Genomic DNA, 26,664 nt, shown 5'->3' on the forward strand with positions numbered 1-26,664 from the left:
TATATACCATACATACTGTTCCTAATTGTCTTGCAAAAAGACATATGATACCTAGACATTAAGTCACCAATTTCACAACAATGTCCACAAAGACATTGAAGTTCTATATAATACTACTATAACACTCTGACAATGAAAACGGAATTCATATCCAGGAATTCAGCTGAGGACTGCATAACAAAGTATCAAACCAGATTTTAATAGCATACACGGGTTTATCTGTGAAATGTGTAGCATTTTTCATGCATTATACTGTACTTTCAACAGGAAATAACATTATCAGATGATGTTATATTATTTGTGTCAGTTCCTTTTTAAAAAAAGCAAAAATACTCAAGTTCAGAGCAAAATTATTGAGTTTTTCACTTTGATTCATACTAACATATCACTTACTGTGTTTTTATAGTGTATAACTGTATTGACCTATATGTTCTCATCGTATAAACATTTTGTTGCTAGGAGCATTGTCACCTGTATGTTCTTAGTATGAGAAGGAGGATGCACAAGTGCTTTAAACACAATGGAAAATATTCTAGGAAGGGAATTGAGTTTTTTGATTAAACAAAGGAATTCATGGCATTGACAGGAGAAGGAGCCTCAGAACTTTCATTTCCTTCTGCAGGTTCTTTCTCTTTTTTACCACTGTATTGTCCAATAAAGGAGCCATCCTCATTGAACTGACCATTTACACCTTCGCCATAGTCAACTAAACTATCATCACTGTCCTCCTTTTTCACAGTCCTGTCTGAAGGCGTTCGGCTTCCTTTCTTTAGAGGTTTATGATCCTCTGCATCACTGGAAAAATACAGGAAATTCAAATAATTAAGAGACGTATCATAATTTACAAAAGCAAAACCAAAACAAACCATGCATGCAGATTTTTAAAAAGCATGTGCCCAGTCCTACAATCCTTTAGTAAATGCAATCACATTGTAGAAACAAACTGATGTGATAAATACATGGTGTAGAAATGGTTTAAACATATAATGTCTTCAGTAAAGGGAGTGCATTTTTCCCACCGTGCATGGTTTTTCAATGATAAGATACTCTGCTCTTGATTTGGAAGCAAAAGAACGGCAAGCATTAAAAAGGGGGTTGTTAACATTATAAGAGCAAGTTCTTTGTTCTTCAAAGAAAAAGCTTATGCTGTGCCATGAAGTTAGTCTGTTAAACTTCATAATTCATTGATTCCTTGAATATGAATGAAGAATGAATTCGGTTAAATGAAATATATTGATTCTTTCTGCTAGTAAAAAAGAAAAAAAAGTGGGACATTTCAAATAATTTGTTACATTATGCAGGCTAGGCTTGCAATTTTCAACCTTACCTTTCAAGAGACCTATATAGTCCATTAAAAGGGTGCAGAAGAAACAAATGAAAATAGCCTAAGAAGAAAAGCAGAGTCCATATCCTGATCATGATCAGTATTCATTTAATAGGAATTTGAGCTTATAATTGCTAAAACATTCAATATGTTCAGACACAGAATCTCTTTAGTTGAATATTGGTAACACAGGTCAGTTTCAAGCATGCTAAAGATCTTAGAAGTATTTTAGACTTTTTTTTTTTAGTTATGGAAGAAATGCTTTGCCCGATTTCTTTTATCTTTGCTACCACCACCCTGTGGGTGTATGCACATAGAAAAAGACTGTTTTCATTGTTTAGACGGTTAGCTCTCTATTATACTCCTGACTCAAATACAATCTACATATGATAGGGTCCAAATCTAGTGCAGCAGACTTTGCTGGGCTGTGTTTAGATTTTTTTTTTCTTCTATTAAACAAACAGGCTGTGAATGACCTTGAAGCTGAAGACTTCAGCAATAGTTCAAGCTGTGGCTTCCCATTTAGTAACCATTGGGTTAAGCTGCACATTCAAATGCAAATATCTAACTTGTAGGTATAATAAAACACTCAAGCCCATATGCATATAGGGCATAGAAGGGGTCGACAAACGTGTTTTATTTATTTATTCACAGATTCACAAATTATGGGGGTGAAAAATAAATTTGTATTAGGAAAAGCAAAACTTACATTGTGCCATACTAACCCAGAACGGCTTGTTAACTTTAGACATATATTCAGCAATGAGTGTTTTGAATTAGCTGCATAATTCCTGTTAGTAAATTCTTTAATTGTTCACAATATCTGTTTTCCATTCTTATTTGAAGGGATATCATCATATAATAATCAAGAATTTACTGTTGTACAGCATGCACGAGAGCACACAGATATTGATTCTGTTGATTAATATTCTGAAATGCATTTTAACGTCATTACAAACCATTAAGCCAACTTTCTATCACACAAGCTACTTTTTACATTATCACCTCCTCTTTTTAGGCTTCAGAACATCCCAAATGGCTGGACATTAAGAAAATCTGTTATCTATAGGCAGACCTATATTTACAAATAAATACATCACTGTATATGTTTTTATATCTACACATAGACAGAGAGAAGGTGTGCTATTGTATCATATATGTGCATTTAAGGATTTAATGTTTGAATAAAAAAGTCAAGTGACAAAGGAGTTTTGTTTGTGGCTACCTAGGCATACATGGCACGAGGATACAAACAATATCATCATCTTCTCTGCCTGCTTTGGTGTCATGAGCATACAAGGTATTAACAATGACAAGAATTCTACTCTACAATTTGAACAGCAGGACTGCTCACAAAAACAGAGTTGGCAGGGAGTGTGGTGGGCTCATGGTACATCATGCATGCAAGCGCCTGTAATTACATACACAGCCAGCATCCTGAGTTGTTTCTTGTTGGATCTCTCAGAAGAGCTTTCATTTTGGCAGGGCATTATATTTGTCAGGATGAGGAGGGAACAATGTATTTACACATCTTATGCTTGAATATCCTTTTAGCTAGCTAAGAATAATGTGATTTAGCCATTTTCACTGTTTTCACCAAACACTACATATGTATGATCTGAATCAACTTAAGATGAAACACATCACTTCTGAGTAGCACTATATCATGCTGCAATAATACTGTATTAATCTTTTCCATTTCAGTCAAATATCTGAATGCAAGCGACAGATCCACAGTCAGACAAATTACAGAATAATTAAGCTTTATATGGCTGGAGCTTCTAGTCAGCCTCATCTCTCCTGGTAATATTACTATATCTGCTGAAACAAACATATATATTTTAAATTTGATGAGTACCCATATGGGAGACTATCTCTTCACTCTGCTTGTTCCATTCTCTCATGACATATAGCTCACACTTGTGAATGTGGTTAAAAAGGTTTGCATTAGAACTGCTGCCTAGGAGACGGATACATTCACCACTTCAATTTTAAGGAACGTGGTTTTTTCCTGAAATTCAGTTGTGGAGTTTGCAGTGGTCTGTATGTAACTGCAGTTAGCAATTAATACTGCATGTGTGATCTTCCTGATTAATTCTTGATTAATTCTAAAGCATTAAATCCATAACCACCACTTGCTATATAACGTGTGGTGTGAAAACAGAAAAAAAAACAAAAAACAAAAAAAAAGAGTTTCTTGCATCACACTCAGACCTAACAAGTTGTTAGTCACGTATAGTGACTGCTCCATAAATATTAGGCAGCTCAATTCATTTCTAGTTTGATATTTTACAAGTGCAAAATGAGAGCCTGCACAATTTTGTGTTTCCAAATGTTCAGATAATCTTGGATGAAATGTAATAAAACACATAATATAATTTAAACTTTTGACATACATGCTGCAATGCAAAAAACAGGGTTACAGTTACAAAATACAAAGATATAAATTAAAATACATGGTATAGTACCAGCAGAAGGGACAGCAGTCATTTTATACTAATGTAAAATTGAGCTACTCAGTCAGAAAATATTACATGCTTTTGTGAGGTTTTCAGTGAAGCATGTGAACTTGCTTATTGTAATGTCTTTAAATAGCTATTGAGTCACCACAACAAAATATATTTTGTGCATATATACATGTGCATTTAATACGGTGAGAACAGTGAGGTACAGTAAGCTAATTTTACTGGGAATTCACCTGAATAAAGATTTGGGTGAGTAAGAATTGCTGCCAAGATTTACAAATAGAGATGCCTGAAGGTAGGCTTGCAAGTGTATATTTAGACATCTAAATAAGTGGTTTGATTTTCAAAGGTGCTGAGCAGCCAGCAGTTTTCACTGAATCTAGGCATTCAGCTCCTTTAGAAATCAGGTCACCTCTTGTACACAGGCTCCTAAATTTTTCAAAATGATTCGTGATTTGGAGGTCTCTCAAATTTTGGACATTTAGCTTGAGACATATTAAAGGGAACTGATTTTCAGAAAGTGCTTACCATGTATCCTAACTTTCAGCACCCATTTGTGAAAATCTTGGTCAACATTTACATGATCATGTCAACTGCAATATTTTCAGGATAAAACAATCCATATAACACAACAAACCTTTAAAAATGTAACCAAATTGTTACTGCATATGTAACTATTTTGTTTTGTTAATGCTGATAAGCACTGCACAAAAGTCTTCAGTTGTTCCAGAAATTCTGTCCAATTTAAAAATGACAAAAATATAATTTCCTTCTCAAGAGTTCAGAATGTAAATCATTTAAAAGTTCTGTACTATACAGCGTATGATCAATTTAATTCTTACACTGAAACAACAAACCTGTTACCTAGTAAGAATCTTGCTTACCAAAAGATCCAAATATTTTGTGAGCTGTGCTTCAGTTAACTTAATACTTTGCCAAAGTTTCTGAATCTTTTGTTTTGTTTAAATGTACTCACTGTGGGATGACAACTGGCAATGAGCAACGATGGTATTTATGGTACTGAATTTTACACAGCCTGGTACAATAAGCAGCAAAGAAAGCTCATGGAGAAACTATTGCTTCCTATTCTACTGTAACACTTTTTACTTAAAATTCCATGATAACAAAATATTTGGACTTAACTGGAGAAGTTCTCTGTGCAGAACAACACGTGAGCACAGGTACCTCAGTTCATTACTTTAGGGTATACAAGTAAATAAGAAATACTTTATAATTGTATCAGAAACATTTGTAACAGCACTGACTTCATACAATTATTGTACTTTCTACAAAACAAAACAGAATCTTTTTACTTCCAAGTTCCTTTATGTAACTTATATTTATTATATTTTATTGGGGAGGGGGTTACAAAATTTATTTATAATCTAAATAATGAAAAAATACTTACACAGTTGGTTGCATTGGGTCTGTGATTTTTCTATATGCTAGTAAGGATGCAGATTCTATTGTCTGTATAATTAAAACAAACAAACAAACAAAACTGCAGATTTACACAGGAGTGTACCTGCATGGAGGTGGATGCTGGCGCGAATGCACAGTTACAGCATATGCAAAAATCAAATCTGGGCATGGGGATTCCCTCCCTTTTTGCACCACAGAAGTACAGTAAGAAGTTCTGCCAAAGTACTGGCAGTGGAAAAAGCAGTTGGGATACCCAGGGAGCCTTCCACTCCTCATTTGGGAGGAGGGAAAGTAAGAATAACATGATTTTTATCAACCCGGATTATGGTTAAGACTTGTGTGCTTAGATGAGCAACTACTAAATTTTTGGAGGAAGGGAAAGAAAGTGAGGGTGAGGGAGTGAAAAAAGGAAGGAACGAAGGGAAAAGGAGAGATGAAGGGGTAGACGGGGAAGACATGAGAACACTCACGTTTCATACAGTGCTTTTATATCCCTGGGGGTGCAAAACAGAGAAGGGACCCTGGTGCTCTGGGGGAAATGAATGAGTTTTCAATGTGTTGCCAAGAAGCATATTGCACAAAACAGCTGAATTGTCTCATTATGAATTCTGAAGCCCAAAGAGCTGTAGAATATCAGCTTTAGAATGTTTAATAACTCACTGCAAAACCAGATTGCTAAAGCCAGAAATTCTGATGTAGTAGCTGTGAGGCTTGCTCTTCTTGTTTATGGAGCTTCATAAAACTTTTCCAAAATACATGCATGACTGATCATAAAATCCCTTTTTCTTTCTTTACTCATGATTTTATTCACTGACTTATACTTACCTATTGTAATTTTTAACAGGAAAATAAATTACAAATTTACTGAAAAAATTTGTAGTGAAAAATTTAAAACCAGTATTTTGAAATGTTTTGCACACACACTACATATAATTAACATTGAGACAATAACTACCAGGAACAAAATAATAGGTGTGAACATGTATGGATTTTGCACTGAGATGAGGTTGTTATCATAGTAAGTCCAATGACATGCTTGCTATTTGCTGTGCTAGAACCAAACCTTAAGTTCCTAGCTGTTTAATAAAGACTGATACTAATGGATGGCTAGACATTTTTCCCTATTATCTTATATTAGGAACCTTTGCTCATTGAAATTAAAAGACATATTTTGGAGACATGAATTAAATATCTTGAATAAAATGGCAACAATCATGTAACAAAACTAATTCATTTTTCTTCCTGGTTTCATGAAACAAATAGCAAACTTGCAGCTGATGGTTGAGATGAGTGAAAAAGTGAGGAGGTGAGAATGAAGAGCTTAACTGTAGTGAATTTAAGAATATTTGAAGAAAACACATTAGAAAGGTGGAGTGCGCAGAACAGCTTTACAAGTTCATCACAATTTTTAAAGGAATGTATTACCTGCAAATCTTTTCTGTGTCTACATATTAGTCATTCCTCCCTAGAGATAGGTACATGCAACAACCAGTCAGAATGCAGAAGAGGTTTTTGTGCTCTCTGTACAGCTCAGCAGCCAACCAATTCCCAGTAGATTCTTCCATAGTCACAGACATGCAAAATAACTCAAAATATGGTTAGCACCATCCAGTTGGTAACACGCAACTTCTTTCATTTCTAGCATAACTCTGACTAGAAGGGGGAGACATTCTGGGCTGATGGATATGAGGATGCAGAAAATGAAGTTTGTAGGGAATAAATTACTTTTTCTGTGCTCTCAGATCAACAGCCTGAAATGATTGGGTATAAGAGGCCATATAAATATCTTAGATACATATGGCCTCTCTGTAAACCTGACCTGAAAACACTTCCGAACCCTTCTGCTCATAATCCCAAGTCAAGTGGGTCTGAAGATGAAAGGGATAAGGAATTCCTTCTCTGTACACTAGAAGTGTATAAATCAATCCAGAAGCCTATGCAGATTTTAGAGATTTTACTACCTTTCCTTAATCTCACTAAATAAAAAAAGGTTTTGTCTAGATATGTTTTCTTAGCATCTCAGCAATACCAGGGCTTTCTTTCAACTGTGGCAGAAGCAGGAAAAAATCTCTTGTTTAAGCTCTTGTTCTAAGACAAGATCAGATGAAACATTTGACAAGTGTCAAGGAACCATTCATGACTTCCTCTTTGTGAAAGAAAAATATCAGGGAAGTTTACAAGAAATAGCAGACAATTCACTGACCCTCCCACCTGATGCTATGACTACTCGGGGAAAAAAAGACTTCTAACAGAGGAGTCAAAAGCAGTGACCCAAAAGAAAAGTGACAAAGAAACTGAAGATTCAAATTAAGACCCCTCAAAGTAAATGTAAGTGGGGACAAAGCAAGACCCACCAAAAACAATTAGAATATGCAGAGATAATTCCCCACTGGGAATTCTATAAAATACCCCTTAAGCTACAAGGTCAAAAGCTGCTCCATTTATCAAGAAATCCAGGATACAAAAGACATCTTCTTAACTGAAAACTCTGAAACTACAACAGAGGAAAATGATATTGTAAGCCTTAAAATATATCCCTGATGCTGACCATCATGCAGAATAAAGAAGGATTGCAATGCCTTATCTAATAAAACAAAGCACTCAGAGTCAACCATTCCTAAGCAAGTCTCTCACAGTCCAGATGTGGATTTCTGATTGAAACACTTGCTTGTGGGTCAAGATGTTGTGGAAAACAGGCAGAGGAACACTAAGACGTATATCTGCAGACCATCCCTGGGATGATCACACTGGCACTCTTACTACTGTATAGGCCTTGTCCTGTATAGTCTTCTTGAACACCTTTTACAGAATTGGGATTGGTGGAAATATATGCTACAGAAATCTCTGGCTCCAGAGAACAGAAAAAAATCAAACAGTTGTACTGACTGAAGAAGCTTAGAAGTTTTCTATTGTCTTCAGTGATGAATGTGCATTTATGACCTCTCCCCAACTGTGGATCAGCAGGTTTGTAGATGTGGATAAAATTCCCACTTCCCTGGAGTAATGAATATTCTGCCTAGGATAGAAATTTGGCTTCTCCTGCAAGGTGAACAGGGTTGACACCTCTTTGGTACTTTTGCACTGAGGGGAACAGGAGCTCCTTGTATAGTCTCTGATTTCAGGTCTCTTTACACAGTCACAGTCTCCTGCTTAGTTGCTTGTGTCACTACTAAGACATTTTCTGTTTCCAGCATACTGGCCTAGACTAATCTTCTTCCAAGACTCAGAAGAGGCACAGGGCTTTACTGATTGCTCATAACAACAGCATGTTGATATAAAATAGCTTTCTGGAGGGACTCAATTTCATTTCTACTTTGTGATGGTCCAGGTATGCTCCCCATCAGAACAGGCATGCATCTCCAGTCACTGTGTGCTTCTGGGTTTCCTGAAGTGACATTTCCTTCATTGCATGAATCTGGCAAGAAATACATTCACCAGCTGAAGAGGCTAAACCAGCTCATGTGTGCCTTCACATGGAGAAATCACAATTGAAGAGGTCTAAACTGAAAACAGTCCAAGACATCACATCTGTACAGGATACTAGGAAGACTGGAATGTGAATGGGACAATGAATCTTCTTAAATCTGATATTGTAACCTTTCTGGAAAGTATTAATTTGTGGTAGAATCCTTTGCACCTTGCTTTGAGACAGCTATTTCTTTCGGTATGGGATTGTGCCTTCTTAGAGACACTTCTGCCATGACCTTTGAGAACACTTTAGGGCCAGAAATCAAAGTGAATGGAAGGGCTGATACTGAAGACTGATAAAATAAGAACTGAGATACTGGTGATCTGTAGTGATGTCCATAGTACGTAAGCATCTTGTGGGTCTACTGATATCTCCTGGCTGTACTCTGTGAGGAGAGTTCTGGATTACTCAATTTTTAATTTGTTACGAATAGATTGGGTCACCTGAAGTCCAGAGCTGGTCTCTCTTTGAAGACTATGAAATTCAGAGAGTAGACACCTAGAGTTTTTATTCAGTAGGGCTTGAAATCACAGCCTTGGCTGATAACAAATGAGAGAGACTTGATAAAACACACTGCTTTTTCCTGTGGAACAGAGAGGGAGGGAGAGCATTTCTACAAATTCTGTGCTGTATCCCATTAGGGCTATCAAAAGGATCTACATGTCTAGTATCATAGTCCAGTCACTGAATATGTCAACTTCTTCCACCTATTTTGGCCCTTGAAAGATTGGGAAACAGCCCTATGAAGTCAGAAGGCTCCTCTTAATGGATCTATTGTCTCCCTGAAAACCAGGCTCCCTTATGTAGTTGGCACAAAAGGATCGAGAGACCCCATACTTTCTCTGTCCCCATTAGCCATTGCTGAAAAACATGATGTCCAGAGCCATCCCTGGATTTCCACTCATCTGATTGCTTTACCTCCTGACAGAGGGAACACGAGAGGGAACTAATCCTTGAGAGCTTTGAAGACTGCTTAGCCCTGCTCCTGATGAGGGGGCTTCTGATCTGGTACTGGAGGATTCATCTGCTGATCTTCTGGACAAGTTGGATTGCTCAGATTTCACAGACACTGCTTTGGTAAAGCCAGGGTCTGCGTCATGAGTTTTGATGGCACAGTTTTCTCTTCCTGTCTTTGTCCAATGTCTTTATTGTCCACATAGACATGGACCTGAAGTGATGAAAAAATTCAAAATACTCGAATTCTTAGAGAAATTTTTAGAAAGAACCTAAACCACCTTTCCTCAAAGAAGCATTGCACCATGACCAGAGCTGTGTGAGGTGGAATGAAACTGGGAACTAATTGGCTGCACTGATGCTGAGCTGCAGAGAGGGTGCCAAAACATCTTCTGCAGTTTGACTGATAGCTGGAGATGCCCTGTCTCTAAGGAGAAAAAAAGGAAAGCCCATCATAGGCTAATGCCTCAGAAATTCATTTTAGAAAGGAGTTTTCTGCATGGTGACTTAGATGAGCAACTCCTTTCCTGTGAACAATTATAGAAGTTGCAGATGTTGTTCTCCATATTCACCACATAATGGGTTGGTAATATCTTTCTTAAAATGCATTATAAAACCATTTAACAAAGCACTAGATGGTTCTGTGGGTTAACACACAAGCCATTTAAATATGGATACACACATTCAAACCCTGGTACATGTCAACACATAAAAAGCAAATTCACTGGTCTCATCCTAGACCTGACTGAATATTTGTCAAAATCACAAAGCCATCACATAATTTGGCACAGTTCTGCATCAATGTCAGTTTCTGCTAAAGAAATGTCCAGGAATAGAAAAGCAGAGGGGCTGTAAATTAGAATTCAGGTACAATAGCTGGGCTGTATAGAGAAGCTTGTATAGCACTTGTTTGTACTGTGCCTGTTCCCAGCCAATGCTTTCAGTCTCTCATTTTTGTCAGCTAAAATCAACTAAATTAACCCAATAGGCATTTCAAATTAAAAACAAACACCAAGTTTAAAATATTTTTGTACTGACTTGGTAAATATTATGAGGGATTAGAATAATTTTAATAGCTGCAGGAGTAAACAGAAACTGCTCTTTGGCATTCAGAACAGTGAAAAAATATAGAAATTATTCCAGCCAGATGAGATGCACATTCCGCTACACAAAAAAATGTTACAACAGTCCAGTGAACCCCATTTGAAAGAACAGATTTTCCATGCACTAGAATTGATTACATATAAAAATTAAAGTCTTTTAAATTGTTATTTACATAGGAATATACTATAAAGAATATATTACCTATGGAAAAATAAATGTAACACTGACCTGTGAAAGAAATAATAAAATCCTTTTCTGTACTAAATCAAAATGTATTTAATATAATGGTACAGCTCTCTTTAAAACACACCATATGTAACTATTATGAAAAGACTTCTTTAAAGAGTATCTTTTTTGTGCTGCAAGGAGATTCAGCTCACATGTTTCTGCAAGAATGACAGTCAAAAATGGCATGCAAGAATGACAGTCAGCTCAGTGACATGGTCTGAAGCAGTCTGCTGTATCTCATGCACTGAATTCTCTGGAGTGGTGTGTTTTTCTTAAGTGATAGTTCCTCTTCTCTGTCGTGTAATTAATTTTTTTGCTGTTTCTGTATTGGTACTGGCAGCAATTTTAAAAGAACCTGCATTCCAGTGAATGGGATACAGGTTACTACTGTCTCTGTTTATATGAGAAGCACATTTCCAAGACAAAGTATTTTGTATGTGCTGCAGGACAGGGCAAAAGTGCTCCCAAGTATTTGAGATTTTCAGTATATTAAAGATGGGCCAGAGACTAAACTCTGTATGGAAATGCCCTTAATTTTGAGACATCAAAATTCAAATTTGGATCTGAATTTTACAGTGATGGCCCATCGCTAAAATATAGGATAAAATTAGCATAATCCTGCAAATCCTAATTCTTGATGTTTTACATTTTTCTACCAGTCTCATTAAAGATATATTTATAATTAATTATGTAAAACATTAAATGCAAAGTAATTTGCACCATTACAAAAGGTTGTAATTTCATTTTCATAAAATAAGTGTCATGTTCTATAAACTATATTTTATTCTAAATCTAAAAATTAACAAGAGAAGGAAACATAAGGAAAACTATGTGTTAACTGCTTACCTGTATTCACCAAATGTTCCATCATCTTCTTTCATAGGCTGAATTTCTGGATCAGCATGTGCATCTTCCTTTTCCTTCACTATAATATTTGAAATTGGGATTTAATCATTAAATTTTAGGACTAAATATTTAAGGCCCTGATCCTGCAAAATGACCTATTTGGATGTGAGTACTATGGATTGGGCAGGATCACTTTGTAAAACCGGGGCCTTAGATTGTTACTTCTAAATAAAATGCATATGTGGTAGTTTAAAAATATCTTTACTGAAGGACAAGATACTGTACATCATTTGGCAGTAGTGAAAGTCCTTTGTTGCAGCCATTTTTGAACATGATTTAAAAGGGACACTTGCAGATTTAAAATTCTATTTTAAAAATGCATTACTTTTTTAGATTAATAAAAAAGTTAGAGTATTAAAATTTAAATACGTTAGTTTTATTTATGCTGTTAGTTGACTGCACTTCACTCATACTAATAAAGGAAAATGATTAGTTCATTTTGCTTTTGATTATAACCAGTTTCTAGCAAATTTGCTTTCATCTTCTTATCCACTGGTACAATTGCAGGAATGCCTGGGTTACAAACAATACATAGGGAATGTTTATTTTTATTTTAAAAATGGTTTCCATGGATTTTTTTTAATTACAGGAAGAATTTTTGTTGTTGTAACTATTTTTTTTTTTAAAACTAACCAAAACCAAACCAAAAAATCTCCTATATTTGGGGATAAATATGACATAATCTTGTCTCTCTTAAAGTTAACTGTATTTTTCAAAATATTTTTCCTACAAATACTATTTTCAATTAAATACATCTTCTTTGTATACTGAGGCTGCAATCCTCGGAGCACTCAGAGATTTAACTAACTTTACGCATGTGACTAGTGCTATTTAACTCATGTAAAGATATTAACATGTATTTACAATATTGGGACGTTTGATACCAAGGTGACAGAACCCTAGGAATAACTAAGATAGAAGATAGATATTTAAATAGTACATATGCCAATAAATTGTGAATATAGTACATATGCCAATAAATTGTGGGAAATTATATTATGAATCTTACAAGTTTTTTAAAAAAATATTGTTTGTGTCTTTTCATTACTGTTTTGCTAGTTATTATTCTAATATGTTATCCTGATATAGTAGTTATGGGTATGTGGTTTATAGTATCACATTTTTACACTAGTAACAATTTTCATACTTGGTTCTTACAAATTTAGTTTATATTCCATTATTCGAGATGATGTGAATCATCTTTGGCAGTAAAATTATGATAATGCATGTCATCTTGAGTAGTCACTTCTGGCTCTTATAATTACATATTGAAATAACTGATTTCTTTTGCCACAAGCCAGCTCAACATGACATGCTAAAATCAAAACACACAAAATTGTTAGTAATTGTGTGCTACGTATATCTCAGTTTATTTATGGAACTATACTTACTGTTGGAAAACTACATCATAGTGACTATCCAGACACATCTGTGGATGAGTAATGCACTGAGTAAAATTTATTCTGAAATAGCTGTAGAACAATTGGCACAAAGAAAGCTTTCTAACTGGCTATTAGCACATGATGTTATGCAGTCAATGTCCACTATGACTAGCTGATGAACAGGTATGACTTCTCCTGCATGTTATTATTTTAGTTTACATTGATGTATATCCTACCTGGATATTTGCCACCCTTATTCCTCCTTATGAAGCAAACAATCAGCAAAATCAAGATAAGAAGAGCAACAGCACACATAAGACCAATGAACCATCCTTGAGTAGCAATGTCAACCTGCCGGCTTGCCATTGCTGAAGAATGAAAGGGAAAGAAATATTAGATTATCTGATACACATTTAAATGTGTATTATATTATTATTCACATAAATAACATATCATTTATTAATGCAGCAATAGTAACAATGTGGCAGTTAGCAATCATGAGGGATATAGCAACACTGTAGTTTGTAGTTGTTTAAATTTAAAAATTGTAGGTTTTTAAAAAGCTTAGTAAAGCTTAGTAAAAGTAAAAAAGCTTAGAACTGACTCTTGAATATCTCTAACATTCCTGTATTTTACTAATTTATCATTTAAGTTTAAAAATTCATTGTAAAGCATGTACATGTCCTACACATATACACTTTTTACAAATGTTAAAATTGTTCTCAAACTCACACTGATACAAGTAAAAAAAGGAATTGTGTTTTATAACTTATAAACATCTGGATTACATTCTTAAAAAAGCAAATACTCTTTGGCTAGCACAGGCCAATTCCACTGAAACAAGGGAGAAGGTAGGTCATTCAAGACCCCACCATTCAATTAGAACAAGAAATCAGCATTTGAGCACCATGTAAAGCCTTATTAGGATTCTGCTTTCTTCCAGGCCAACTATTATCATACAGTCCATCTTGATTGCCATGATTTAACAACCCTTTTTAGCTTTTGAAGGACTAAGTGGCATTTGACTGGGCAGCCCCTCCCTGGGTCTCTCTCTGACCTAGTTTCCTCTGACTGTCTATCATGACTTTGGAAAGTGACATTCAGAAGAGACATCAATTATAGAGCAGATACTGAGGGCCTTTATGCAGGGTTGGAGCTTCCATTTCTTGTGCATCCCAGAAATCTGTGTGGTTTGGGTGCTGTGCCCCCGTTTCCTATTGTGTTACACAGGATGAGTTTTCCTAGTGAACGCAGTGTTTTCCCACTCTCACATGTGAAAATTGTGGAGCCAGCTGCCCTGAGGACTCCCCTTAAAGGGAGAGGGAACCCTTGAAGGAGGACAATAGAGGAGAAGTCAGTTGAGAGAAGAAGAGGAGGAGTGCATCCACCTGCCACCAACCAGCCTGTCCGCTCCCTGCCACTCCTCACTCATAGAACCCCTGGCCTGTGAAGAGCAGTCCAGGAGATTTGGGTCTGTAGGGGTTGATAGAGACAACAGATCCACAGGGATGGGGAAAACCCACAGGCACAAAATCCCCTCTCTGCACAGATGGGATATTTTTGTCCAGAATTTCCAGATTCCTCTGCTCCGTTTCAAATGAGCCCATGTGCCAGGGAGGTTACCCAGAATTTCTATTGAGATCAGTGGCATCTCACATCCAATCTCAGTAGAAATTCTACATAAGAGTAGTTTATGTCTTAAGATCCATACATGAATCTCCCTTGCTCTGCCTCTGTATGAGAGAGGATCAGCCACCTCTATGGCACAGTCTCCCTCTCCAGATTCTGAAGAGGGTGCTCTGTGCACTTGACTCCAGGAAGAAGAAAGAGGAGAGGAGGAACAAGTAGCTATGCTTAGGTAGGGGATGGGTTCAATGAAACACATACCTTTCCCCCAACAGCCCTGCAGAGATGACCGGGGAGATTACCACTCCTCCTCAAAGGAGATCCATCTTTAAGGAAAGTCCTGGGGACAGCTCTGGCCAGACTAATCCCTGGTAGTGCAGCTCCATTGGAGCAGCAACTCCTTGCAGCCAGAAGTCGAAGGAGACACTGGGGTTCCTGAGCCAATGTGAAAGCACAACCTCGGGATGGCCCTGGATTCTTGTGGATTTAGGGTGACCAGATGTCCCGATTTTATAGGGACAGTCCCAATATTTGGGGCTCTTTCTTATATTTGTGCCAATTACCTCCCACCCTCTGTCCCGATTTTTCACACTTACTATCTGGTCACCCTATGTGGATTCCCAGGATCTGTAGGCAAACTCAGGGTATCTTTGAAGTTTGGAGGCAGGACCTGCTGCTCATTCCACCTAGAATGCAAGTCCTGTTCCCACTAGAAATTCTGGGAATGAGTTTGCCTGTTTCTTAGTACCCTCCTATTGGTTTTACTGGGGGAGGGTATGATTTGCCCTTCACTTAATTTCTTCATGGTTGGATGAGTCTGATCGGTGTGGGATTGATTTTTGCAGCTTTCACAGCCTTTGGTGGGGCATCTGTATTCTGATTTTTAGAAGTTGAATAATATTTCTTACGGAATTGATCGCAACACTTCTACTAATACACATAACAAAATAAAACAAACCCATTTTCTCTCTTTTTTACATAAAGTGGACGTTAAAAACCTAAAACTTAAATATATAAAAATGTCAGGATAATATTTACAAGAAAAAAGAAATAGAAGCAGAAAGGTGATCCTGCTTTGAATTATAAATAAACCTATACCAGTAGTTTTCTTTTTGGGTCTACGTTTACGTTAGAGCGATTTTGCTTTTTGTAAACATGCATATATAATAAGGCATTAAATTTTTAGTAGCAAATGCTATAGCAAAACACACAAGCACATTTAACATTCAAATGTAGTAAGAAAATAGTATCAAACAAAACAATCCATGCATAAAAACATGCAAGAGAGATGATAGGAGTAAAGATGAAAACTTACTTATGCAGCTTCTTGTATTCTTTGACTTAGTGTATATCCAATAAAGAGGGGTTTCTAAAGCCCAGTATAACTTTAAAAAATGGCATAAAATTTCCTGTTTACTCTAAACAAATTATCTGCTTCTGGCAGAAAGATATTTACTCCTGATGAACACAGAAGCTGCTAATATGTGAGAAAAAACATAACCCACTATACTGGACATACTCAAGAAGAGAAAATTGCACATTATGAAGATGCTCTATAGGAATGCTTGCTAGAACAAATAGACAATTTCTGGTAGAGGCCTCACATACCCAGTCTAGGGTTTTCCTTCCTTGCAAAGGAGTACTCGAAAAAGGTATCTTGCTCTTTTGTCCCCATCCCCAATGTTTAGCAGCATTAGCCCAGATTTCAGAAAGTGACATAGCTAGATTCTTTTAAAAAGAAAATTTGCTGTACAAATTATCTGATGGGGGACTCTAAAGCAATGCTTTATACTGAACCTTTGCCAGAAAGAGAGAACATTGCCTCTAGTGTTCCCAGCCTTGAAAGACTCAAGGAATGGAGCCAAGGTGTTTAACTTACTCACAGATACATATAGGAGTCTTGAATTTTTGATCTACTGAAGTTTTACTGTTAAGCAGAACGTTGACTGGGAAGGTTTTGGTCTTCCCCTCCCCCGCCGCTTTGAGTGCATTACAAAACAATCTTTGCGCTCTGCTGCCTACTGGTTCTGAACACACCTACATATATAATTTTGCATATCCGTTTTCTGGTATCACTAGCCTCCTCTGGCTAAAAGGTTACTAACAAAAACCATTTTTTCTGAAACTGCAAATGTTTGTGAGGCACTGCTATTTAGCATTATGTTTCAAAAGCTTTCCTATAGCAACATTGTAACACTATGAGCATTAATGTACTATAAACATGAAACAAAACAAAAACATTATGACTTTAGAAAGTGAACGCTTTTTCAAACTGGCATGCTAATCACTTGCTTTGTTATCTGAAGGATCATTGTTTCATATTGCTCAAACTACTTTACATATTAGCAATCTATTTTCTTAAATCATAATGTTTGTGTAGTAGGTGAGACCAAAGTAAGATCTACTGGATAACTGTCCATGGGCCACATTGCTTGGAATGAGTAAGAGTGCCTGGCAAACACAGACCAAACAATAACACTTCATCAAGAACATGCTGATATTGCAACACAATATTCATCGTGACATTAATACATTTCCAACAAAACCCTTTCTCTGAGTTAAATGAACAGGCATTACTTATTCTTGTATGAAGTCACAACTGCTTCAAACTTTCTTGCACTAAAATCTATTATTTTTCTATGGAAAAATAGCTATGGAACACTTAAAATTCTTAAGCTGTTTTATTAATGAGAGTATTTTGTAGTTTAAGTGATATAAAAATCATCTGGAAGCCAATGTTTGATGGAAAAAGAAACATTTATAACTAGAGATCTTCTTATTTGGCACATAATATATTAATGGATTACAATTTTACATCATGCTTCTGGAAACTAAACTGCTGATATTGAGATTGTTAGTTTTAAAAATAGGTATTCTGCTGTGTTACAGTACACCACGTTATTTAAATATTGCACAATAGGTTTTAATTCAATTCAAAGATGAATTAGAAACAAACAAAATATTTCAGCTTAAGTGCACAGAATACAGACCGAATGTGAACAGTAAGTGTTTTTTCCCATAACATAAATGGCAGGGAAACAAAGTGAACTGAAAGAAGGAAAACATTCATAGTCTACAAAGTAGGTAGGCTGGCATGTCTAGAAGTTTACAAAGTAGTTTAGGACCGCTGAAGAAAATGATATCAATATGTTTTAGCTAAAATATCTCCCCACTAGCAGCAATTCAATGTTTCAGCACTTGGCATATCACAATTCTGAATGTGAGACAGAATTGGTATGGTGTGCCTCACCTGGACCTGTCTCAAACACATCCTCTGAACTCACAAAACCAGACAGACCCTCAGCACCAACCCGGACTTTATATGATGTTCCTGGTGTTAAACCCTTTAACACAAAGAAGCTCCGAGAACCATTTACAATTTCTTTTTTCCAATCTTCTTTGCCTATAAAAATTTTAGGAAAACAACAAGTTGGAATATTTTAAGTTACTATCTGCTACTCTAAGTTATAGTCAGAACACTTTCTATAGTCAGTTGGCTAAACGTGGATTTGTTGAACAAATAACTGCTTTCTCCAAAAAGAATATAATTTTAGGCAAAATAATGATTTTCAGTACTATACTGCATGCAATATCAAGAAAAAAATACTATCTAAATAAGAATGCTTATTTTATACTTTTGTTCCACTGCATTACAGATAATTATTTTGCATCTATTTAAAGAAATGTGTTTGAATTTGCAATTACAAATTATAAATTATAAAGAAAACATTTATTCACTGAATTTGATAATACTGCTTGCACTTTTAATCAGCATTTACTTTTGTTGAGAAATTCTCTTTAAATGCTGAAGATGATGTGGAAATAGTTCCCGATTGTTCTGAATGTTTTCCTCATGTTTGTGTACATCTTTTTCTAAAATCATCTCAAGTGACGCTGAGCAAAGTTCAGAACAAAACTTATACCTTTTCATAAGAAGACTTACAATTACAGTCGAACCTCAGGGTTACAAACATCTCGCGGATGGAGGTTGTTCATTACTCTGAAATGTTCATAACTCTGAATAAAATGTTATGGTTGTTCTTTCAAAAGTTTACAACTGAACATTGAAACTTGAAACTTTTTTATGTAGAAGAAAAATTCTGCTTTTAACCATCTTAATTTAAACGAAACAAGCACAGAAACAGTTTCCTTAACCTCTCTAATCTTTTTTTAAACAATCCTTTTTTTTTCAGTAGTTTAAATTTAACACAGTACTGTACTGTATTTGCTTTTTTTTTTTTCTCTGCTGCTGCCTGATTGCATGCTTCTGGTTCTCAATGAGCTGTGTGATTGACTGGTCAGTTTGTAACTCTGGTGTTTGTAACTCTGAGGTTCTACTGTACACTGTCTCTGGCATTTATTCACCACTTAATAAGGACAGTGTACTGGAAGTATCTCCATTTTATCAACTCAGCATCTTAATATTAATGCATAATGAGAACTAAATCAAATTGCTCTTACAGAGGGTTGGAGCTTTATTTTTGTTATTAACTACATGCTAATGTGTAGGTAGAAGTTTGTTGTTCCTAATATGCTATTTGTCTGCTGCTATTTTAAGGGATAACTTAACAAGATTTGTTTTTGTTTGATTCTTTTCTATTTTGATATGTGTATTTTTGTCACTGTAATATTCTTAGGACATTTAATAGAACCACTACAATATATTTTCAATGCAGGATTGTAATCACTGTATGATCAACAGCTTCAGGCAGTTAAAGGTAGTAATGGTTCTTGTTCACAAGAGTTGATAAAGTAACACAAGGGAACAAAGGCTTATTTTCTAAGCATCATGTATCCTGAAGAACAGGAATTTTTATTACTATATTAATATGACACAATCTGCTAGATCAAATTAAAAGATATTTTTTCTAGACATTTAAAAAGCTATCAATAAAGCTAGATCTATATATGCCAAATTCAGTTATTAAAATATTTTAAAATGTATCTCAGCACTTAGAATAATTAAACGAAATGACTTCTTACTGCCTGCTACACCATATTCAACATAAAAGTTCACATGATCTGGTCCCTCATACTCCCAACTGATATTGGCATAGGTCTCAGCAGCAGATGCCGTAACATTTCTGATCCTTGGGTAAACTGGTCGCACTGAATACACAATAGAAAAACAAAGCAAAATATGAAATTGTGGCTCCATGCATATAATAAAATCTATCTTAAGAAACCACTATGCAAATTTGGACCACATATATGGAATGTACGGTTCATACATACTCATTGTTTCCATTATTGAAAATTAGTGACTAAATTACAGCATTAGCACATGCGGTAGTTGAACAGCAGGTAGCCACTACACTATTAAATTAGAAAGGAGAACTAAGTCTATGAACTCTACTGGCATGGCCTAGACCACTAAAATTGCCAAACCCTTTAAAATACCAAATTGCCAAAGCCCTGGAAAATACTATCGTTTAAATCTCTTGAAGTACAATGCAGACAGCTGAAAAGTGAAGAGCATTCTACAGGTCACTCAGTACTGGGAACTGCAGGAGAGGATATATTGTAATGCAGGTACACAATTTCCTTGATTCCATGTGGTATTTCATAGACTTTGCAAATTCCTCACTGCTGGCCCTGCATAGAATTTTGCTTTTCAACTATCTCTACTGAATTTATAATGATAAAAAGGATCACAATACCCTTATAGAATGTTGGATGGACAGTATGTATGACAGGGGATGTTGCAAAAAGGGTTTCTGAGTATCCTTCATCACCAGAGATAATAGAAAAGAAGAAACATAAAAAGAGTAAAAACAGTTTTACATAGGAAAATAATGTTTAAGCAACACAGCAGATAACAGAAGCTTACCTGTTAAGTGAAACAACGCATGCATACTCTAAGTTCATGCAGGTTTCTTTACAAATAATTTTACTTGATAAAATATGAAAAGGACAGGGTAATGTAAATTACTCTGAAAGCAAGCCAGATTACAGATGTGCTAAACCCTAACATTTATAGAAGAACATTTCTTAAATAATCATAATTAACATTTCAGACTTTTATTTTAAATACTCTATTGACAATTTAGCCATCAATAGTAACTCTCCTGCATCAAAAAAAGCAATTAACTATTTTTAGATTCTAGTTAATCTGTATTAATTCTAACCCATTCTTGAAAAGAAAGTAATCAGTATGCAGACACTAACTTCAAGGGAAAAAAACAAGAGCCATACAATCTTTTTCTGGTTCTGGAAAATTGAGTGAGGTTTGACAATCCTACACACCCCTTGAGAATCTTTGGGAGATATTATACTTTTCTCTCTCTAATTTCTATGATTTAGGAGGTGGGGACCTACATTTTCAATTATCCATTTAGTTTGGATAGCTCAATTTTTGTTGTCCAGCCTCAAAATACCTAGGAACTTGATTTTTGAGGCACTTAACATCCACAACTCCAACTGACTTCAGTGGAAGTTGCAGTGCTGAGCATCTCAGAAAATCAGGCCCTTCATGTTTCAAGTTGGTAACCCTAAAATTGAGGTACCCAAAATAAGTGGACACTTCTGAAATCGTAGGTTATAGCATCCAGGTGTTAATTCAGACCTTATATAGTAAATCTGGACCCAGTCGAAAGTGGATGTTTTTTGTTTCTGTTTTTGAAAAATATAAAGTGGGTGGTTAAACAAAAAAGAGAAACAGAGGCCCAACACTTCAAAAGCTCACTACCACATGAAAATGACTGTACTACTGGAAAAAACCAGGAAGAACCACATATTGGTGTAACCACTACCAAAATATTCTGGTGTGAAGGGTAGAAATCAATATTTTGCATAGCCAAGAAAGATTCATGGATAAGAATTATGGATATTATGGTATTATCTTATAAACACTGCCAAAAAGATGTTCCCTTCAACATGTGGCATTTTCCTGGATGAGGAGAAGGCATTTGATTGCAATGAGTAGGACCAGTTTCTTGTGGACCCTTAAATAGCTATATTTTGGCTCACTTCTTTTAAATCAGTATGTTTACTTTATAGTTCTTCAATTGGGCTGTTCATAAATAGAAACTGGTTTTAGTATTCTTGTTTACCCAATGCTATTAAGTAAATAGATTCTTTTTCATGACATATGTCATCCTGAAATCCATCTAAATAGAAATCCAGATCAATTCATTCACTAAGCGGTTTTCCTTCAGAGAACAATGCATGAAATTGCGTTTCTGTGCTGATATTCTGCTATTGTAGTATTATTTGTCACTGAGGTTTCCACATCTAGTAAAAAGGCACTTTCTCTCTCTCAGATATAATACCAAGAATGCTTCTCAAAGACCAACAAAATACCATCGGTGAAATCCTAGCCCAAGTGAAGTCAATAGAAAAACTCCCATTGACTTCAGTAGGGCCAGGATTTCACCCCTCATGTGGAACCAGACAGTCTAATACTCTACAAATTAGATTCACAAATATGAGGGCACTCAATCTTTGCCAAATTAATATTATTAAATTGTAAATGACAATATGTCTGAAATTTGTTTTGCAAACAGGCCAAAAGATCTTGATGGTGCAATTCTCAGGTGCTATCACACATTTTTTAAAATCCTGCCAAGTTTATTATTTTCCCATGTTCATAACTCTGTTAACTCAGAGGATCTAATATTTATGGAGTTGCTTTCTACATCTTGAAGAATAATGCAATTCATTCAAAATGTGCTGCAGGTAGCCAATTTCTAAAAATATTCATAATATTAAACATGTTTATGAAAATCTCATTCTAAGTTTTCTCTCTTAGTTTGTGAAATTAATTCCCCAACTTAAATCTAAAGAGAAAATGCCTCATTCCAGCAATACACTTATGAGGAATATGTTTGTGGATGATCTGTTCAGAGTGAAAATAATAGTGAAACTGGTAAGAAAATATTACCATCCTTTAAGGCACAGAAAATTTAAATTAATTATTTTCTCTGAAAAGTTATTAATATTTTTAAAGTTCATTGTTGAAAGATACATGATCACATGTAACACACTGACATTCCACACCCAACCCTGCAGCAAAATCCTGTTCATCTGACTTGTGCAAGTAATCCCAGGAAAACATGATCTGATGTCCAGTATTTAAATATATTTTTAACTCTCCTTCTGCCCCCACACACCAAAATAATTAAAAAAACCAACAAAACCAAACCAAAAAGCAGCTCCCCTTTGTTTCACTCTCTCACGCAGTTTCATTGTAAGGTTCAAATTACACCCTAAAACTACATCTGTTATTTTCCATAGTCTGCAGAAGTCATTGTGGTTCTTAATGGCTGGCCAATTTGAGTTTAATTTAGTCAATTAAAAAGTATCATCTGTATCTTCTTGCTGCTTCTTTGTTTGTTCTTTGTTTACTGGGCTAACATTCTTACCCTTCTATGTCCTTTCCACATCTTAGTATCTCTAAAAAACACAAGAAACTACTACTACAGAACCTTGTTTGCATCATAAAAGTATACAAAGGAACAAGAAAGAGCTTACAACACAGGATTCCTAACTGAAATTCACGTCTTACACCTATTCATAAACGGACAAAAGCTATTCCATTCAAGCAAGACCATACATTTATTCAGTTTAGAGCAGAAGTAACACCTGCAGTCTCTCCTTAAATATCACTTTAGTAAAACACTTAATTCACTAATGTGAAATAAACACCTGAATAGCTACTGCAAGAACTTGTAATTATCTGCTGCACCATAACTCTGCAATAACAGATGAACTCATTTAGGACTTGATCCAATGACCACTGAAGTCAATGGAAAGAAGCCCATTGACTTCCATGGGTATCAAGTCAGGTTGTTAAATTAGAGGGGCTTGAAATCTGAAATACCCATTTCATACATCCTATGAAGTGAGCTGTAGCTCACGAAAGCTTATGCTCAAATAAATTGGTTAGTCTCTAAGGTGCCACAAGTACTCCTTTTCTTTTTGCGAATACAGACTAACACGGCTGCTATTCTGAAACCATTTCATACAGTACTTCTAGCTGCAAGGTGAGAGGGAAAATTACATATAAACTCCTTTGGGATCATTCTTTCTGTAAATCTCTCAAAGATGTACAAAGTAACTAAATGATTTAAAAAACAACATTTTTACAGTAATTACAACAGTGGTTTAAAATAGTCTTTTTCTTTAAGCCACTCTTTTGGCAAGATCCTTTTAATCATACAAGTATTGAAGAGAGAAAGATTCTTGTGATAAAAGATGAGCCAGTCCCTCAACCTCACAATGCAGGAGAGTTCCTTGCAATTCATTTACAGCTGATAAATCCAGTATAATGAGGGGGTTTATTCTCATTCTCTCATGAGATTATTCCACAGCCTAATAATTTCCATGTCAGGAAATTTTTCCTGATACTGTATTTATATTACTGTTTTATTGTCTTCATTTCATCAGACTACTTCTAGTTAAATCCCTCAGCACACTATCAAACCACATCATTACTCTCCTTCCTCCCATACTTCTTGTTTACCTCATTAAAGTTTTGGTTGACTTTTATCGTGCCTTCCCAAAGCATCTCTCAGCCACGCTATACTGTATATATTACATCCCAAACCAAACCCCAACCCAAAAAATCTACATTAAAAAAGGAAATTTAGATTTCAAAATCAAGTAGTCAAAAGTTAGCAAATGCCAGATCTATTGTTGCCTGGGGAAACAGTTTTTAATTACATGATCACATACCATCATGATGCATATACATAAGGACATTAGGCTGCAGTCCTGACTCTTCCATACCCACTTTGAGGTAGCTAGAGCATATAGTGAGCTAATACTGAGCAGTCTTTGAACTTAGGAGAGTGCAGCGACTGGGACTGTGCCTGGCACTGGCAGCATGCAAGATACATAATGGTCCTTACTCATTTGCGCACTCAAACATGGGTCAGCCACAGTCTGGTCCTTAGTATTTGTTTCATTCATATACTGGGATAAAAGACTTACAGGATGGCAATTGTCACGATGGCACTCTTTGGTGGGGGGGTGCGGGTAAAATGGTACCTCTTTTTTTTCCTGCAATATTCTGGTCTCTCTAAAGTTGTCAATGATTTTTTAAATATAATTGTCAAAGGAACAATAAGTTTTTTCGTAGGTTTTAAGGGCAGAAGTGTTGATTATGGTCAAATACTTCGACCTTCTGCATATAATGGCCACAGAATTTCACCCAATAAACCCTTCATCAAGTCTTATAACTTATGGCTGAACTAGACCATGTCTTTTAGAGATTTCTAATCTTGATTTAAAGACTCTAAATGATAAAGAATCTACTATATCACTTGGCAGACTATTCCAATCGCTAATTACATTCCCTGTAAAAAATTTGCATCTTTCTTCCTTTTTGAACTTCTCCAACTTCAGTTTAGAGCTTTTGATCTAATTAGACTGCTAGAACTGCTAGGTTAAATTCCCTCTGGCATTGGTAAATTCTCCTTGTATATGTAATTGTAGACAGTGGCCAAGTTGCCTCTATTCTTCATTCTCTTTGTACTTTAGGTTCAATATCAACCCAGCTGTCTGATTTATGTTCAAATTCTCCACATATACTCTCATCTGATTCTTATAAATGGTTATTTTTACATGGTCTTCCTTGCTTACTAATTGTTCAGATTTCTTTTCTAGGTTTTTCTTACTGAAGACAGTATTTTGAAGAAAGAGTTCAGTTACACAGGATCATTAATTTTATACCCGTCCTTTTTTTAATTAATTGACATATTTTTTCGTACGTTTTAGAAAAATTGGGGGGATTTGTTTGTTTTTTAAAGTCTGTCTCATGCACCATGTTCTCATGGTGTATGATACTGCATGTTACATAATTCAATATGATTTCTGCAGCCTGAGGTGATGAAAGCCAGGGGTCTGTGTGGTTGAACACCCAGAGTCTGTCGTAAATCTACCCAAATTCTAGCTTTCTGGGTCAGCACACCTCTAATGGCAATTAACCTTTGGCTCTGAAAATGAAGGTTTCTCAGCACTCATCACCAATGCATAAAGAACAATTGGCAGGAGCTCTGAAACGGTACTGGTGCCAACGGGTTAAAAAAAAAAAGCTTAGTACTCTTGTGAAGAAATGCCTATTCAGTAAGAGAGTAAATGTGCATTAAATTCTGTGCCACTGCAACTATACAATAGTGCTGTACAAGCAGTAATTTGATAGTCCATTCGCGCCACAAAGAAGAAACTGGATTACTATGAAGTGAACCAGTTTACACAGGCTGATTGATTATTGTTCAGCTACCTCCAACAAATTAATCTCTGTTAACCACTCTGTAGCAGTGATATGATGCTAAAATATAGCTGGCATCAATCAGTGACCATGGCTCCAATCCTGCAATGGGAAGCACGGTCTGGAGCCCCACTAGTTTCAATGGAACTCTCTTGGGTACAAACATTCACCTGCTTGGATCTAATTGTAGGATCAGAGGACCTAAATAATAGGACCTAACTAATAATAATCTCTTTTTAAAATCAATGACAACCACTGTTTTTAATCTCTCTGCATAGCCATGTATAACGTTCAAGCCATTCACTAACACTGTTCCTCTAGATAACTAACCTACACATAGAATATACAGTCGGTAAGATTAGTAATGAGATAAAACAAAGTTTTAAACTGAGGCGGATAATTTCTTCAATATTTAGTTCAACTGAATAGCTAATTAAATTCCCTCAGGAATGATCCAATCATGTGACAAACTCACCATCAAACATGACTTCAGATGGATCCTCAAATCCCTAAGTCCTGCAGTAGTACACTACTACTCCATGAAGAAAGTGCTGGGTTGAGAAGGAAATATA

General features: G+C 35.7%; 1 protein-coding gene across 5 annotated transcripts in view; it reads right to left on the reverse strand.

The window, feature by feature from the left end:
* Positions 1-557: 557 nt before the first annotated feature.
* Positions 558-26,664, reverse strand: part of NRCAM (neuronal cell adhesion molecule) — a 107,019-nt gene continuing 80,912 nt past the window's right edge. For 4 of the 5 annotated variants that reach the window (XM_077807781.1, XM_077807782.1, XM_077807780.1 and 1 more), the window contains 3 exons: positions 13,491-13,622; positions 11,813-11,891; positions 558-795 (listed from right to left, as the gene is read on the reverse strand). In XM_077807781.1, coding sequence (XP_077663907.1) covers positions 558-795; positions 11,813-11,891; positions 13,491-13,622 — 449 coding nt within the window. Of the gene's footprint in view, positions 796-11,812; positions 11,892-13,490; positions 13,623-18,130; positions 18,284-19,863; positions 19,990-26,664 lie in introns of all 5 variants that reach the window. The other variant, XM_077807778.1, reaches the window with a different exon arrangement.

This window comes from Eretmochelys imbricata, chromosome 1, assembly GCF_965152235.1.
Source record: "Eretmochelys imbricata isolate rEreImb1 chromosome 1, rEreImb1.hap1, whole genome shotgun sequence".
NCBI lineage: Eukaryota > Metazoa > Chordata > Testudines > Cheloniidae > Eretmochelys > Eretmochelys imbricata.